Source organism: Lithobates pipiens, unplaced genomic scaffold, assembly GCF_037356315.1.
Source record: "Lithobates pipiens isolate NorthernLeopardFrog02 unplaced genomic scaffold, aLitPip1_a1.2 Scaffold_1, whole genome shotgun sequence".
Taxonomy (NCBI): Eukaryota; Metazoa; Chordata; class Amphibia; order Anura; family Ranidae; genus Lithobates; species Lithobates pipiens.
The window spans coordinates 223,110,650-223,128,976 of record NW_027507685.1 but is presented as its reverse complement, the minus strand read 5'-3'; the positions used below and the strand labels follow the sequence as shown (position 1 = coordinate 223,128,976).

Genomic DNA, 18,327 nt, shown 5'->3' with positions numbered 1-18,327 from the left:
GCCGTGTTGTCGGATAATCTGACTGTGTATGGGCTCCATCGGACTGTTTCCGTCGGAATATCCGACGGACAAAGTTTTAGAGCTGGGCTATAAAACTTTCCGACAACATGATCCGATCGGACTTTGTCCGATTGTGTGTAGAGAATTCCGATCGGACAAAGTGCCACGCATGCTCAGATCAAATTCCTAGACCAAAGCTATTGGCTACTAGCCTGAACGTAGTCCCGTCGTAACGAAATAACGTCATCACGTTACGTACGATCGGATTTTCCGACAACTTTGTCCGACCGTGTGTATGCAACACAAGTTTTGGACAAAATCTGACGGATTTTGTTGTCGGAATGTCCGACCATGTGTACAAGGGCTTAGACATCATAGCCAACACTCCTTGGTACACCAAGAGTTTATTTTATGCTGTTTAGAATATTTGTTAACTCACAATTTTATTTTTATGTTCGATGGGGACTACTACCTCCAGAAATGCAGGGCCTCGATGGGAGCTAAAATTTCCCCCCTCCCTGGCCAATTTGTATATGGGATGGTGGGAGAGGTCCCGCATTTTTGGCCTTGTTTGTCCACATCGTTCGGAGATCAAACATTTTCTGTCGTTATATAGACGATTTAATCTTTGTATGTACCAGGAGCGTTGGGGAACTAGATGAATGGCTTTTGTATCTTAATGACAACACCCTTAACCTTAAATTCACAAGTGTTATGAATTCTACACAAATCGAATTTTTGGATGTTGTCCTGAAGGGTGAAGGGGAATATATTTCCTCAAATCTTTTCAGGAAGCCCTCTGCGGGCAACACTTTGTTGAGAACTGACTCGGGCCATCCAACACATACTATTAAGGGCATTCCCATGGGACAGTTCTTGAGGCTAAAGCGAGTATGTAGTGAGGAGTCATCTTTTTTGAAAGAAGCCTATGCCATGAGAAAGCATTTCATGGAAAGAGGCTATACAGCTCCTATACTTGATAGAGCATTTAACATCTCTCAAAACTGATAGAAGTCATCTCCTTTGTCACAACACTAAGTGCTGGTTCACACAGGAGCGACTTGTCAGTCGAATTAACCCCCTGACAAGTCACGCACCCTTCTGTACTATGGATCCGTTCCAATAGGAGCGACTCAAGTTGCTCCGACTTAGAAAAAGGTTCCTGTACTATTTTTGGGGCAAATTCAGGCGACTTGTATTGACTTCTATACAGAAGTCGTTTTGCAAGTCGCTGCTGAAGTCGTGTGCAGGTCGCGTCTGTGAGTCGCGTTGCAAGTCGTGTCGCCCCTGTGTGAACCGGCACTTAGAATAGAGATGGGAGAGGGTGGGTACCGGATAAATCTATTAAAACTCCAGTGTTTTCTACACCCTATAGTTCAGAGTTTTAATAAAATTAAGGGGATTGTGGATAAATATCTACCTGTTCTCTATAATGATCCTGTGTATGCCCAAATTTTATCCAATGGTATTAGATCAGTTTCCCGCAGGGCACCAACTATTGGCGATATGTTTTCTCCTAGTCTTTATTCAAGCAGCGTTCAACGTTTTAATTGGCTGCAGTTTAAGGGCTCGTTTCGATGTAGGGGCAATAATTGACCCCACATTCTACGAAGCGACACTATCCATTCAAAGTCCTTGAATAAGGATTTTAAAGTCAAGTCCTTTATTAATTGTAACACTCAATTTGTTATTTATGTGGTTACGTGTAAACAATGCCACATATACTATGTTGGACGCACAACACGGAGGTTGAGGGATAGAGAATATGATCACCTTTACGACATTTCTAAAAATAATCCCACTAATGTGGCGAGGCACTGGAATCTTTGTCATGATAAGGATGTCGGCGCCTTACGCATTCAGGGGGTTGAAAAAGTCACTCTGTCAAAAAGAGGGGGTTGATAGGTTTAGTCTATTGTGCAAGAGGGAAGTTTATTGGATATTCCATCTCCATAGGAGACGGCAGCCTATGGGCCTCAGCTTTGAGTGGGATATCGAATTTTTTTTATGAGTACATTTTCCACACATTGATGGCTTTCTGTCCATTTAGTTATTATATATCGCCACTATTTTATTGGTAGTCGGTCTGGTGCTGATAAGGCTTTTTTCATCTGGTTCTGCTGGGCTCACTCCATCATGTTGTCACCAGATTTTACTCACCGTCTCCATTTATTATAAAAAAAATTTTTTATTTAGGATAAGTCAATTACCGTATTTAATAATTTGATTGGGACTGTTTTTTGGACAGGGCAGCTTATATATATTGTAGTATTATTTTCCATAATATTTGTTAACATTAATGTGTCTTTATTGACACATTATTACATATATTTGCTATCTTCTTGATGGGCGGATGCGCAGTATGCGATATTGTGCATGCGGTTCATTAGCTAGAGCTTGTTATGCTTGCCTTACCTGTTTGCTTCAGGATATATACATATCAAGGGAGAAAGTTTTAAAGGGATACATTTAGTAATGAGATTTTTGTAATCCTTCTTTAACGTAAAATTATTTCTTCTTTTTTTGGGTATCGTTTTCAGGAAATGTTTATGTTTCTCCGGTGACTGACATTTAGTGAGCTTCGCACACCAGTATACACACACAATGGGAGTTTGGATTCTCTTTTTCTGTGTGTTTACCGATGTATGCGATTTTTTTACATACAAATTGAAAAATAATTTGATATATGCTCTTTTTTTTTCTATAGGTCGCACCTGTATCCTTCTTCTAAAGATCAGATTTATTATGCTATTTATCATCATTGTGGATGTTCTCAATATGTCAACTTCATTTGGGTGGAGAAGGTTTTTTCCTTATCCACTCAAGTGTTAATTTTTGGACTTTGGATGTTCGCAGGTGCCTCCTTAATTGTTTTTGAGTTATACACGTATTTTATTAATGTGTCTAATTACATGGGTGTGTATATAGCTTTGTATGTTTATTCTGCACACTAGCTATGACTAAGCACCGTGTTTGGTGTGAAACATGTCAGCGGCTGTGCAGTTAGTATGTACACTAGCCTGGATGCTATGATTTTAATCACATTTTTGCATTAAAGTTGAATACTTTGGAGTGCGGCTATCCAGCTACATTTTCTTTACTCTTTCAAATAAAGCTTTGTATTGTGTGCTCACTCCCCAGAGTTACATTAGCTGATTTAAGGACAACTACGTCCTTGAGCAGGGGCGTCGGGGGCTGAAGCCCCGAAGTGACCCCAAAAAACCCAGAGTCTCAGGCATGCAGCTCTCCATTGTTAGTCCCGAGCGGTGAGCGCCGGGACCAATCTGATCCGGAGCGCCGCCGAGTGCCATAGCAGGTCCTGCCTTCTGGAGCCTGCAAGCCTATGATGGATGTCCCACTGGTCCAATGCCAGGACCGCAGGATGTGTAACGTCCATCATAGGCGCTGCAGGCTCCAGAAGACGGGAATTACAAAGCGGCCGCCGTGCCACATCCCCGCTCGGGCGGGCCGCTCTCCTCTTCTCCTCCTCCGACGAAGACTGACTGACTGCCTGCCTGGCTGCTGCGACACCAGGTCAGACAGTGTATGTAAATGTCAGTGTATGTGGGTCAGGCAGGTCAGTGTAGGTAGGTCACTCCCATTAGTGTATGTAGGTCAGTGTAGGTAGGTCACTACCGTCAGTGTATGTAGGTCAGTGTAGGTAGGTCACTGCCATCAGTGTATGTAGGTCACTACTGTCAGTGTATGTAGGTCAGGTAGGTCACGGGCCAGCCAAAAAAAAAAAGCCTGCATCACGTACAGCTCATCTCTGGCAGCACAGAGCATACTTTCCTTTTGTTTGGTTTGATGTAACACCATTTTTTCTAATTTTGTACTGTGTGTTTTACATTAATTTGCCTTGTTGGCTATGTCTATATATAAACAAGTTTTTATGCTTTGTATTAATAAAAGTGCCATTATATTGCCTAAAAAGTCCAAGGGGGCTGCTCCAATCCTGCACTACGGTGTCGGTGTACAAGCCTTTTGTGTTGAGTAGAAAGGTAAGTACTTATCAGAAAACTGAATAAAAGTACGGATGCCTTCCAGCCAACCAGTATAGTTTTCCTAGCATAATATGCAGCATAGAATATAAACAGTTTAATATGTATATTCGTAGGTAGAGTATCTGTTATCCCTAATAATAGGAAAACCAGGGGGTCAGGTGTGAGCGACACCCCACTGATCCTCTAAAAATCAGCAACCACTGCCTGCCAGAAGCGCCAGGCAAGACTATACCATGTGTATGAAATATCCCACCTCCCCTCAACATCATGGGCATAAAGCATCCAATGTAGGGTAGATAACCGAAAGCCTTTGGGGCGTATAATACACCCTATGAAGGAATTTTAACTGGATAAATCGATTTTTGGTGGAGATCATAAGGGGGATGTATTGTTGTAGGCACTCTGACCAGTCCTCCTCCGACAGAGTGGGTATGTCACGCTGCCAAGCCTGAACTTAAAAATGGTTGTAAACCCTTTACAACTACTTTTTACTATAGGCAAGCCTATAATAAGGCTTACTTGTAGCTACCCTGGATAGCTCCTGAACTTGCACAGTTTAGGAGATATCCTCTGTATTTGCATGTGCTGACGTCATCGGCACAAGCGCACTTAAGCAAACTGAAGCAACGGCACCTATGTAGACTGTGCCTTTACCGGCAGCTCCCACGCACATGCGCAGGAGTGACATCACGCGGCTCCAGCCAATCACAGCACCGGAGCCGCGATACCCAGAAATAACCCCCGGGAGTGATGTTGGCCGGCGGAGTGGTGAACAAGGACCGCTGCAGGGGCTTCGATCTCAGGTAAGTAATTCATAATGAGCTAGTATGCTATGTATACTAGCTCATTATGCCTTTGTCTTGCAGGTTTTTTTTTTTTTTAGGGTTTACAACCAATTTAAAATGTATTTAAAACCCCATCTACACAACTGCCCACACCCTACACCCATAGCTGGCCTCCAAATGGTAGAGATGGCCTACCTCACCCCCTTGTTGTTTTATTTTCTGCCCACCCCCCACCTCTTGTTTCTTTTGCATTCTTACTTTTCCACCTCTTTCTGATATGAAGATATGTGTTTTTTGCCAACAAGGGCGATACCTCTTTTTGGTCCCATGGATGACTATTGTTTATTTTCTAGCTCCATGGCCCCCAGTTGAAGGTTCCTTTAGACCCCTTTCACACTGGGGCGTTTTTCAGGCGCTTTAGCGTTAAAAAAAGAGCATGTAAAGCGCTTGAAAGAAGCCGCAACTGCAATCCCAATGTAAAAGCCCGAGTGCTTTCACACCGAGATCCCTTTCACACTGGGGCGTTTTTAGCTTTAAAAAAAAGCACCTGAAAGAAGCCGCAACTGCAATCCCAATGTAAAAGCCCGAGTGCTTTCACACTGAGGCGCTGCGCTGGCAGGGGGCGTCAAAAAAAGTCTTACAAGCAGCTTCTTTGCAGCGCTTTTGGAGCCGTGAATACACCTCTCATAAAAAGCGCCCCTTCCCATTGAAATCAATGGGAAGCGCCTGCAAAGCGCCTGAAAAGTGCTTTTGGCAGCAGCGTTTTGTGGGCGCTTTTAACCCTTTGCCACTAGCAGGGGTTAAAAGCGCCCCAATAGCGCTCAAAAAATGCTGGTAAACACTGCTAGTTTAAGCGGCGCTTTACGAGCGTTTTTCGGGCGCTGACATTGTGAAAGGGCTCTTAAAGCTCTTGGACTTTCACATTGGGATTGCAGATGAGGCTTCTTTCAAGCGCTTTACAGGCGCTTTTTGTAACGCTAAAGCGCCTGAAAAACGCCTGAAAAACTCCCCAGTATGAAAGGGGTCTTATGGAAAAGAAGCGCATTGCAATTCCAGGCATAGCTCTGCTAAATGATTACTTAACAATCCAGTGTTGCTTGAATTGGTTATCTTCATGTCTGCATCGTTGCTAAACGTTCAATATTTGCCGAAGGAAACTCCTTTTTGAATTTGTTCAGGTTATCGGATAGTATCTCTACGCTATGGGACTGTCCATTTTTCCTATTGTTAGTAATAAAATTCAAGTGAAAGATATTATATATAAAGCCAATCACTAAAATCTCATACAAAACTTATGATATTGTATTTCAAAAGCCGTTTTCAATTCTTTTCCAGGACGGCAGCTTTTAATCAAACAAAACCTGGTGATCCAGCTGTGAAGGTCCCTGTTAGGACACGTCCTGTTATAGGATGACAACACGCTGTTCTTGTCTTGCATTTGTGTTCTCCCCTGTCACATAAACCTCCCATGGAGGAGATTATAGCAAACACCATACAGGCATGGTTCACTGCTGTCACCATTGGGAAACCCACCCTGAGTAATGCCAGGTAACCATAACTGGAGGGCATGTACAGAGAGTCCGTGAGTTACGAACCTCCGAATTGCAAACAACTCCTACTTACGAATGGCAGGCGGCGCTGGCGGGAACATTGAAAAACGACGTTGGAAAACACCGTTCTGCACATCTGAATTACGAACAAAACCGTCTTAAGAACAAACAGGCAGTCCGTAACCTTTTTGTAACTCAGGGACTGCCTGTAGACCAGAAGTGGCTGCAAATAAGTTGCAGGAGATCAGAACACCGAGATTCAATAAAAGGATGACCATAGCTATCAACACGTATTTGAATAAAAAAAAATAAAAACAAGAAATTACACTCATTTATGATACACAGTCCATTAGCAAACAAAGGGGTTTATTTAGTAAAGCTGGAGAGTGCAAAATCCGTTTTACTTCTGCAGAGAAACCAATCAGCTTCTAACCTCAGCTTAGTCAATTAAGCTTTGGCAATAAAACCTGGAAGCCGATTGGTTTCTCAGAAGTGAGACGGATTTTGCACTCTCCAGCTTTAGTAAATAAACTAGTATAAAAAGTGGTAGGTGGGTATCTATGCCAACTCAAAATAATTGAAAAGCAGCCAGCACAGTTTGTTGATCATCAAACAAAAAATATACACCGTATATAAAAAAATCCAAAATGCAGTGCTTTGAATTGTCGTTAATCATATAACAGTTCTGTCAATGAAGAGATAGGGAATATGAACGATCCTTCACTAGCTTTTTTTTTTTTTTTTTTTAAATTGGCAGCAAGCAGGTGAAGACCCTCATTAGCTGGCACAGCGGGGATTGGGGAGGTGCGGTGGCCAGTGCATTCACTACATGTTACATGTTACACCACAAACATGGGTATAACATGTAGCATGTTATACAAGGTGAGCTTACCCTTTAAAATGGTTGTAAACCCTTACAAACCACTTTGACCTACAGGTAAGCCTAGATTAAGGCTTACCTGTAGGTCCAAGAAATATCTCCTAAACCTATACGGTGACTTCGCTGGCTCCTGTGTCAGGTAAGTGACACATAATGGGCTACTATGCGATGCATAGTAGTCCATTATGCTTTGCCTTTGCAGGGAATGAAAGAGGAAGTGAACTCATCAGGGTTTACTTCCTCTTTAAGACCAACTCCACACTCAAAATATTTTGAAACAACATTGTAAAGCTTGGATACGTTTTTAATGGTTGGGTGTACATCAACTTTAACCACTTGCCGCCCGCCCTATAGGCAATTGACGGCTGCAAAGTGGTTGCATAATCCTGACCGGACGTCATATGACGTGATCAGGATTATGAGCCGCTGCGCGCCCCCGGGGGCGCGCATCGCGGCGATCGTTGTTGCGGGGTGTCAGTCTGACACCCGGCAACTACGATCTCGGTAAAGAGTCTCCGACGGAGACTCTTTACCACGTGATCAGCCGTGTCCAATCACGGCTGATTACAGTGTAAATGGGAAGAGCCGGTGATCGGCTTTCCCTCACTCGCGTCTGTCAGACGCGAGTAGAGGAGAGCCGATCGGCTGCTCCTCTGACAGGGGGGGTCTGTGCTGATCGATTATCAGCACAGCCCCCCCGAGGATGCCCACACTGGACCACCAGGGACACCACCAGACCACCAGGGAAAAGGTAATCCTCCCTAGACCACCAGGGATGCCAGTCAGCACAATGGGTGCCAATCAGTGCCCATAATGGATGCCAATCAGTGCCCACAATGGGCATCACTGATTGGCATGCATTATTGTTTGGCACTGATTGGCACCCATTACTATAGTATAACACCAATGCCGCCTATGAGTGCCCACCTGTGCCGCCTATCAGTGCCAACTGTGCCGCCTATCAGTGCCCAACTGTGCCGCCTATCAGTGCCCAACTGTGCCGCCTATCAGTGCCCACCTGTGCCGCCTATCAGTGCCCACCTGTGCCGCCTATCAGTGCCCACCTGTGCCGCCTATCAGTGCCCACCTGTGCCGCCTATCCATGCCCATCTGTGCCGCCCATCCGTGCCAGCTATCAGTGCCAATTTGTGCCACCCATCAGTGTCCGTCCGTGTCGCCCATCCGTGACGCCCATCAGTGCCGCCTATCAGTGCCACTTCATTGGTGCCACAATAGTGCCCATCAGTATAGCCCCATCAGTGCCCATCAGTGAAGGAGAAAACGTACTTATTTACAAAGTTTTGAAACTGAAACAAAAAAAACTTTTTTTTTTTCAAAATTTTCGGTATTTTTTTATTTGTAGCGCAAAAAATAAAAACCATAGAGGTGATCAAATACCACCAAAAGAAAGCTCTATTTGTGGGAAAAAAATGATAAAAATTTCATTTGGGTACAGTGTAGCATGACCGCGCAATTGTCATTCAAAGTGCAACAGCGCTGAAAGCTCAAAATTGGTCTGGGCAGGAAGGTGTTTAAGTGCCCGGTATTGAAGTGGTTAAAACCTCTACAGAAGACAAGCACGTACCGTAAGATCTCAGTGGTCATAATAAGACACGGCGCTGCTGTATAGAGTTGGACATCTCCTGTGATTAGGCCAACGTCTCCAAAAGTGATCTTGAAATCTCTAAACTTCTGATTGGACAAGGCCTTTATGGGGGAAGTGTATATGGTTCTAGAAGAAGAAATAAATGGACAATGCACTTTCATAATAAACAGCTCTTTTTACTATTGGTTATACGAAGAGATGAAAGCGTTAAAGAGGATAAGGCAGTCTGGAGCAAATCCATTACTAACACACTGAACCGAAACTTGGATCAAATCCCTGAAACACACAAACAAAACACTTGATTCCAGTTAGTCACTGTGCTCATTGAAAATGGTTCAATTCAAAAGACACTCTAGATTTTTTTTTTTTTGTTCGGCCTACTGGATGAATAAAAATAATGGCACAGTTTCCTCTATCCACACTATACAGCACAGAGGGACAATCTCCTGCTGTGTCTACAGTATAGAAAGCTTTTGCTGCAGTCGCTGGTCAGTGGATTCTGACAAGGAGTCCTGCTATCAGAATACAATATCCCAGCAGGGAAGAATACGCCATCTACCTTGCTTGTACGGATGGAGGAATCCGTTTTTTTTGCTTTTAATTATTCAATCCACTGGCTGAAAAAAATAATTAAAAAAAATCATCTATGGCCAGCATGGCGACACCCACAGAGCGACTACTGTATTTCGTCAGGAACCAGTCAAAATTCCCATGTGTATGTCCAATTTATATTGGTTGTAAACCTCAGACATTAAATATCAACAAAGCAAATCCCTCTATAGTGTGTACTTGTTTCAATCCAGGGCACTAATGCCCCGTACACACGAGAGGGATTAAGTCTGACAGACCTCCAAAGGAGTTCCGCCGGAGTTCCGACGGAGTTCTGGCGGACTTTTCGACCGAACGGACTTGACCACACACCATCACACCAAACTCCGACGGAGTCGAACGTGATGACGTACGACTGGATTCGACGTAGGAAGTTCATAGCCAGTAGCCAATAGCTGCCCTAGCGTCGGTTTTAGTCCGTCGGAGTAGCACACACACGAGCGAATTTTTCGAAGGGGACCGGGTCCGGCGGAGTTCCGTCGGGAAAATTTGAAGCATGCTTCATTTCTAAAGTCCGTCAGACTTTTGCGAAGCTAAAGTCCGTTGCAGCCCACACACAATCGGATAGTCTGACGGACTCGGTCTGACGGACTTTGGATGTTGAAAAGTCCGCTCGTGTGTACGGGGCTTTAGTGTCGTTTCTGTCTGCTGCTCGTTTCCTCTGTGATCAGCATGAATCACGTTGATAAGTTTTCCTGACACCAAGAGAAAAAGGGTGACAGGGGAGGGAGCTCGAGCACACAGCCTGTGTTTACACGCTCACTGTACTGTATCTATGGAGCAGCAGCATTGTCACTCTAGGACAGGACATGTGTTAGAACTAACAAATACCCCCCCCCCCGCCTCCCTAAGCCCTTGTACACACGGTCGGAGAATCCGTCGGAATGTGTCCTATCGGACCGTGTCGTTGGATAATCCGACTGTGTGTGGTATGCATCGGACTGATTCCGTCGGAATATCCGTCGGACCCAATTTTCCAACATGTTGGAAATATTTCCCGACCAACTGGTTCGATCGGACATACTCCGATCATGTGTAGAGAATTTTGATTGGACCAAGTGCCACGCATGCTCAGATCAAATTCCTACATCAAAGCTATTGGCTACTAGCCTGAATGTAGTCCCGTCGTAACGAAATTACGTCATCACGTTCTGAATGATCAGATTTTTCGACAACTTAGTCCGACCGTGTGTATGCAACAGTTTCGGACAAGATCCGACGGACAAAATCAGATGGATTTGGTTGTCGAAATCTCCGACCGTGTGTACAGGGGCTTAGGGGGAGATGTCCTGTAGTGTACAGAGAGAACTGGGAAGGGCCGATTACATTTGCAATTTCAGTGCAACAGAAGCAAATAGCAAAGGATATTAGGAGCACACTGGATTTCTAGCAGGATCAACAGGTATTTTTCTGTGCTTGAAGCATTTTAAAGTGATAAAACATGTGGAAATGTGCTGCTTTTTTGTTTTACGCCTAAACATACACTTTCGTATAAATGAATATATACACTCACCTGGTCATGTGTTTTAGGGACAATGCTATGGCATATTCTGCCACCACAGTCTTCCCAGCAGATGTATGAGCTGCAATGAAGACAGAAGAACCATCTTCAAGACACTGAATGGCTTTCTTCTGGAAGGGGTCCAGTTCAAATGGATGCTGCAGATACAAAAAAACTGGTGTGACATATCCAAATTATATACATACATATACACACATATATATATATATATACATATATACACACACACACACACATATATATATATATATATATATATATATATATATATATATATACACACACATATATATATATATATATATACACATACACACACACACACACACACACACACACACACATACACACATATATATATATATATATATATATATATATATATATATATGGCCAGGCAGAACCTCTTAAAATAAAGTTCACTTTACATAACATGTTACATGCTAAACCAATATTCACGGTGTAGCATGTAACAGATGCAGCAGCTCCCACACCTCCGCGACCCCCAGTTGTGACAATGGGCCGGGGACCTTCTCCCAGCACCCGCTGCCACAATTTAAAAAAGTTCTATGAATGGGAGAACACTACATCTATCGTCAGACATTGTGGCTGACACCTTGTAGTTCTCAAAGAACTGCTACAGCACTGGTGAATGCTCTGGTAGTCAATTGATTTTTCCTTCATTCAGTAACTGCCTGCCCATACGAGGTATGGACAGACAGCTACACTGACAGTCTGCAGAAGCCTTGCTTTGCACCCATGAGCAGCTGATGCTTTACAGGCTTCTAATATAAAAAAAAAAATGTATATTAAATGCTACATTTTTGTTAATTTTATTTTGTAAAAGTTGAACTTATCCTTAAAAGGGGAAACACCACAGATTTGACAAATTCACCCAAAACATATTTTTGCACTTTGGCTGGAGTAGGGTAAAGCTTGTTCCTGTTTCACTATGTCTAAAAAACTGGAGGCACAGCTCTGACAAATAAAGAATGGAAGAAATAGAACGCTGGATAGCCGCACTCCAAAAAAGTTCACCTTTATTAAAAAATGGAAATCAAAGCATCACAGGGCAATACAGACTAAGTGCACAGCTACTGACTCGTTTCACGCCAGATATAGTGCTTAATCATAGCTAAGCACCATATCTGGTATGAAACACGTCAGCACATGCAGTCAGTCTGTATTTTCCTGTGATGCTTTGATATCCATTTTTAAACAAGGTGAATTTTTTTTTTTTTTTTTAAATAACAAACATGTCATACTTACCTTCACTGTGCAGCTCGTTTTGCACAGAGTGGCCCCGAACACTGTCTTCTGGGGTCCCTCGGCAGCTCTCGCGGATCCTCCCCGCATCAGATAACCCTCCTAGGTGAAGCTCTCTCCCGAGGGGGTTACCTTGTGGGAGGGCTTCGGGGTCCAGCATTTGCGTCAACAGGCACACATGCCGGACTGGGCCCCGCCCCGGCATTATTGGATTTGATTTACAGCAGCATAAGCCACTGGCTGCACTGCTATCAATCTATCCATATATAAAACGTAGTCCCTCGCACTAAGTGAACAATATCTAACTAACTAAATAGTGTGAAAATGCTGCTAAATCTAAAGTGAACACAATACACAAAAGAGTATAACAAATAGGGAAGTGATCTGTGCAAATTCCTAAAGTGATAAAATCCAGTGAATGCAATAATAAAGTCCAATAAAGTGAAACACAAACAAAATTTCCAAACAAGTGAAAGTGAAGTTGCTCTTCTGACAACATAGCGGCGGCCATTTTATGGGTGGGAAAAGGTAGACTACAGCGGTAATTCTGATAAGGTGAATGTTAGCAACCTTTTCCCACCCATAAAATGGCCGCAGCTATGTTGGAGACAAATTCCCCAACAAGATGGCTGCGAGTACACTTCCTGTTTCTGAGCATAAATAGCATTGCCTAACAACCAATCCAGTTCCCCTGATGAAGTCATGTGTCGTGACGTAACGCGTAGGGTGTGGCCGGATGTTGTAACAAACTGGAAGTGATGTAAATATTGTGTTTTTATTGCAAACGCCTATTTTTTGCTTTTATGTAAGGAATTACTTGGCATTTAAATAAATTGATTTTTTTTTTACATACACACTATGGGAAGCTTTCTTTTATCTTTCTTCTAATGGTCGGAACCGGAGTAGCACAGAGTCACTGTAAGGTCTGAAGGAGCAGCAGACCATCAGTGTAATGAAATTACAACTTGGCTGGATACTACTAGCACCCTGAAAATATCTCCCGCTACAGCCATCAGCTGGAGACCCACCGCGGTGTGCCCACTCCCGCTACAAGATACTTTCAAGGCTCTTTATACTCCTAATGGAGGGAAGCGCTCTGTGAGCATTCAGCTTTTTTTAAGATTTATATTTAGAATCTGTTATCACTTTTCAGAAGAGCAACTTCACTTTCACTTGTTTGGACATTCTGTTTGTGTTTCACTTCATTGGACTTTATTATTGCATTCACTGGAATTTTAGATTTTATCACTTTAGGAATTTACGCAGATCACTTCCCTCTTTGTTATCAATCTCTTCAATCAAGAGCCTGGACCCAGTGGAGAGAGGGACAGCGTGTCCCTGCCGATGAGATGAAGGAGCTCAGGTAAGTAAAATGGGGGGAGGGGCGGTGACTGCCAGGTGTTTTTTTCACCTTAATGCACAGGATGCATTAAGGTGAAAAAAACACGAGGCTTTACAACCCCTTTAATGCCAAAGAGCTCAAGTTTGGTCTCATCTGACCACAGCACTTGCTCCTAATCCTTCTTTGCATCATTTAGATGTTCATTGGGGTGACTGTAAATGTGCTTTTGGGAGGAAGAAAAATGCTAACTATAACCCCAAGAACACCATGCCTACAGTCAAGCACGGAGATGGAAACATTATGCTTTGGGGCTGTTTCTCTGCTAAAGGTACAGGCTGAAAAAACATACCGCCAAGGCAATAAAGCAGTGGCTCAAGAAGAAGCACAATAAGGTTACCTAGTCTCCGGACCTTAATCTTATAGAAAATGTATAGAGGGTGCTGAAACTTCGAGTTGCCAAGCAACAGTTTAGATCGGTTAAAAATAATAAAAGAAAAGTGGACCAAAATCCCTCCTGATCTGTGTGCAAACCTGGTCACTTACTACAAGAAACGTCTTACCTCTGTGCCAACAAGGGTTTCTCCACCAAGTACTTAGTCATGTTTTGTTTGGGGTTCAAATACTTATTTTACTTAATGAACTGCAACTCAATTTATAACATTTGTATTATGTTTTTTTTTTTTCTGGATTTTTGGTTGATATTCTGTCTCTATCATTTAACCACTTCAGCCCCGGAAGAATTTCCCCCCTTCCTGACCAGAGCACTTTTTGCGATTCGCCACTGCATTGCTTTAACTGACAATTGCGTGGTCGTGCGACGTGGCTCCCAAACAAAATTGATGTCCTTGTTTTCCTACAAATAGAGCTTTCTTTTTGGTGGTATTTGATCACCTCTGCGTTTTTTATTTTTTGCGCTATAAACAAAAAAATTGTGACAATTTTGAAAAAAAATGCTATATTTTTTACTTTTTGCTATAATAAATATCCCCAAAAAATATAAAATAAAAACATTTTTTTCCCTCAGTTTAGCCCGATACGTATTCTTCTACATATATTTTTGGTAAAAAATAAAATGAAAATCGCAATAATCGTTTATTGATTGGTTTGCGCAAAAGTTATAGCGTGTACAAAATAGGGGATAGTTTTATGGCATTTTTATAGATTTTTTTTTTTTTACTAGTAATGGCGGCGATCAGTTATTTTTATCGTGACTGTGACATTATGGCGGACACATCGGACAATTTTGACACATTTTTGGGACCATTGCCATTAATACAGCTATGTTAAAAAAAAATAAAAAATAAAAAATTTGCATTGATTACTGTAAAAATGTCACTGGTAGTGAGAGGGGTTAACCACTAGGTGGCGCTATAGGGGTTAAGTGTGTCCTAGGGAGTGAATCTAACTGTGGGCGAGAGGGGCTGCGTGTGACACGTCACTGATCACCACTCCTGATTAGAGGGAGCTATGATCAGTGACAGTGTCACTAGGCATAAAGGGGAGATGCTCGTTTACATCAGCATCTCCCTGTTCTTCCTCACTGTAAAACAATCCGGCGATCACGGAGCTCCCGGCGCCCGCAAGCCGCCTCTTAAAGGGCAACATACAGGTACGTTAATCTACCTGTAGGTGCCCTTCTGCCGCAGTATATCTGCGTAAGGTGGTCAGGAAGCGGTTATCATACACCTATGATAACATTTATAGGCCCTCAATTTCTTTGTAAGTGGGCGAACTTGCAAAATCAGCAGGAATCTAATCATTATTTTTCCCACTGTAAATAGGACAGTCGTATGAGAGCACTCATAGGTCCGCATAGTTCTCACCGGGGGTTGTGGTGGTCTAAGGGGACCAGCCAGTACACAGCAATACCCTGAGATAGTACCATCAGGAATCGCAACGTAGAGGTGTGAACAGGCAATGAAAAATGACAATAATGAACTTACAAGCAGAAGGCCAACTACCAAAGGTACCGATCCCCTAGCTCCTAAAATTCAAGTACACGTGAAAATCAAAAGGAAGTGCATGAAAAAGAAGGGGTGCCAAATGTAATATAGAGATCTAAAAAAGTAACAATTGTGAAAAGAGAAAAAACGAAAATCCCAGGAGACTTGGGTACAATGCAAGTGCTGTAAAGCACCGTATTACATCTGCCAGTGAGTGGTGATTATTTAGCATTGAGTGAAAGCTGTGGTTGTAAGAAAAAAGAGAAAATGAGCATCCTTATTAGACTATAATGGTGAAATAAAGTTGGTGCTAAAACAAAACACCATTTGACCACCGATAGTAAAAAAAAAAAAAAAAAAACCCAGACGGCATGGCCCAGAGGGGCCACAATTCAGAGAAAGAGGAAAATTACACAATCCCCCATTTAAAATAGTGCAATAAACAGCAACCAATATCCTGTGCTTTGTAAAAAAAACAATGTGAGCATACATACACACCAGTGAATAATCGTAAACATGATGTCAAAGGAGAGTCAGAGGAGAGTCAGAGGAGTCCAACCTAGTAAAGGCATGTTGTCATATGAGGTTTATACTCACCCTGCAGGGATAGGTCTCCGGTGAATGTCTGCACCAAAGACACCAGTGCAGATCCTGCCTGTCTGGATGGATGTTAGACAAACTCAGGGTATACCCAGATAAAATAGCCCGAGTACTGGTCAGACCCCGCTCCTCCAGTGTCATAATGGTCGGGAAACCGCCAAGGAGCTCGCACATCCTGCATAGCGGCAAAGAAATCTTGCTGATATTGACTGCTGTTTTTTGCACTATTTATAGTGAGAATTGTGTATTCTCTTTCTTCTGTTTCTCTGAACCCCTCGAGGCCAGGACGTCTGGGATATTTTTTATTTTTTTATTTTTTTTACCATCAGTGGTCAAGTGGTGTTTTCTTTTAGCACCAACTTTATTTTACCATTATAGTCTAACAAATATACAAATTTTCTCTTTTTTCTTACAAGAACAGCTTTCACTCAATGCTACATGAACACCATTTACTGGCAGATGTAATATGGTGCTTTACAGCACTTCGTGCTTCATACCGAAGTCTCACGGGATTTTCATTTTCTCTTTTCAAACCTGTTATTTATTCAGTTCATCATATTACATTTGGCACCCCTTCTTTTCCATGCAATTCCTTTTGATTTTCTCCACGTGCATTTGAATTGTAGGAGACGGGGGAATCGGTATACCTTTGGTAGATGGCCCTCTTCTTGGAAGTTCGTTGTTGTTTTAATTTTCAGTGCCTGTTCACACTCCTACATCATGATTCTCAGCGCTATCTCCAGGTATTGCTGTGTACTGGCTGGTCCCCTTCCCCTCCACAACCCCCGGGGAGAATTATGTGGACCTATGGGTGCTCCGATCCGGCTGTCCTACATATCCATACTTGGGAGACCCAGGAAATTTACCAAATCCACATTATTACTGATCATGTTTTGAGATTTATGAGACTCTTCTACCAAATTGTAAGTTGGAGTCCCCCCCTTTTTTTCTCTCTCTTAACCACTTCAGCCCCAGACCATTTTGCTGGTCAAAGACCAGACCACTTTTTGCGATTCGGCACTGCGTCGCTTTAACTGACAATTGCGCGGTCATGCGACATGGCTCCCAAAACAAAATTGACGTCCTTTTTTTCCCCCACAAATAGAGGTTTCTTTTGGTGGTATTTGATCACCCCTGCGGTTTTAATTTTTTGCGCTAAACAAAAATAGAGCGACAATTTTGAAAAAAAAACGCATTATTTTTTTATTTTTGTTATAATAAATATCCCCCAAAAATATATACAAAAAACATTTTTTTCCCTCAGTTTAGGCCGATACATATTCTACATATTTTTGGTAAAAAATAAAAAAAATAAAAATCGCAATAAGCTTTTATTGATTGGTTTGCCCAAAGGTTATAGCGTTTACAAGATAGGGGATAGTTTTATGGCATTTTTATTAATAGGTTTTTTTTACTAGTAATGGCGGCGATCAGCGATTTTTATTGTGACTGCGACATTATGGAGGACACATCGGACATTTTTGACACATTTTTGGGACCATTGTCATTTATACAGCAATCACTGCTATATAAATGCAGTGATTCCTGTGTAAATGACACTGGCAGTGAAGGGGTTAACCAGTGGGTGGCAGTGTAGGGGTTAAGTGTTCCTAGGGGTGTGTTACTAACTGTTGGGGGCTGGGCTTTAATTTAGTGAACACTGATCTCTGCTCCAATCACATGGAGCAGAGATCAGCGTCACTAGTTGCTATGCAGAACAGGGAGATGCTGTTTACAATGGTATTTCCTCGTTCAGCCGCCCCGTGAGATGATCGCGGGTATGCCCGCGGCGATAGAGTCCGCGGGACCCGTGACCGGACTCACGGGGGTCCCGACTAGCACACGAGCGAGCCGTAGGGCAGGGCAGCAAATTTAAAGGGACGTACAGGTATGCCCATTTGCCTGCCTGTGCCATTCTGCTGACGTACATTGGCGTGCGCTGGTCAGGAACCGGTTAAACAATGTTGTCCCTGATTTCAGATATCTATATGTACCTCTCCTGGGAAAGCGAGCGCTCTCATGAAACACGTAGATAATCAGTACATAAGAAATTTACTAGATCGATCCACATCATCACTGATCACATTTGGAGATTTATGAGACTCTTCTACCAAATTGTAAGTTGGAGTCCCCCCCATTTTTTTTCTCTGCTGAACAACCTTGTCTTAAATTTCAAATATCTATATGTAACTCTCCAGAGGAAGAGAGCGCTCTCACGAA

The 18,327-nt window shown here is 42.7% G+C and overlaps 1 protein-coding gene across 2 annotated transcripts in view; it reads right to left on the bottom strand.

The window, feature by feature from the left end:
- The window catches only part of SKIC2 (SKI2 subunit of superkiller complex), a 121,534-nt gene that overhangs the window by 74,500 nt on the left and 28,707 nt on the right, over positions 1 to 18,327 (bottom strand). For both annotated transcript variants that reach the window (XM_077483337.1, XM_077483344.1), the window contains exons 11-12: positions 10,948 to 11,093; positions 8,805 to 8,951 (exon numbers count right to left, since the gene is read on the bottom strand). In XM_077483337.1, the coding sequence (XP_077339463.1) occupies positions 8,805 to 8,951; positions 10,948 to 11,093 (293 nt within the window). The remainder of the gene's footprint in view (positions 1 to 8,804; positions 8,952 to 10,947; positions 11,094 to 18,327) is intronic.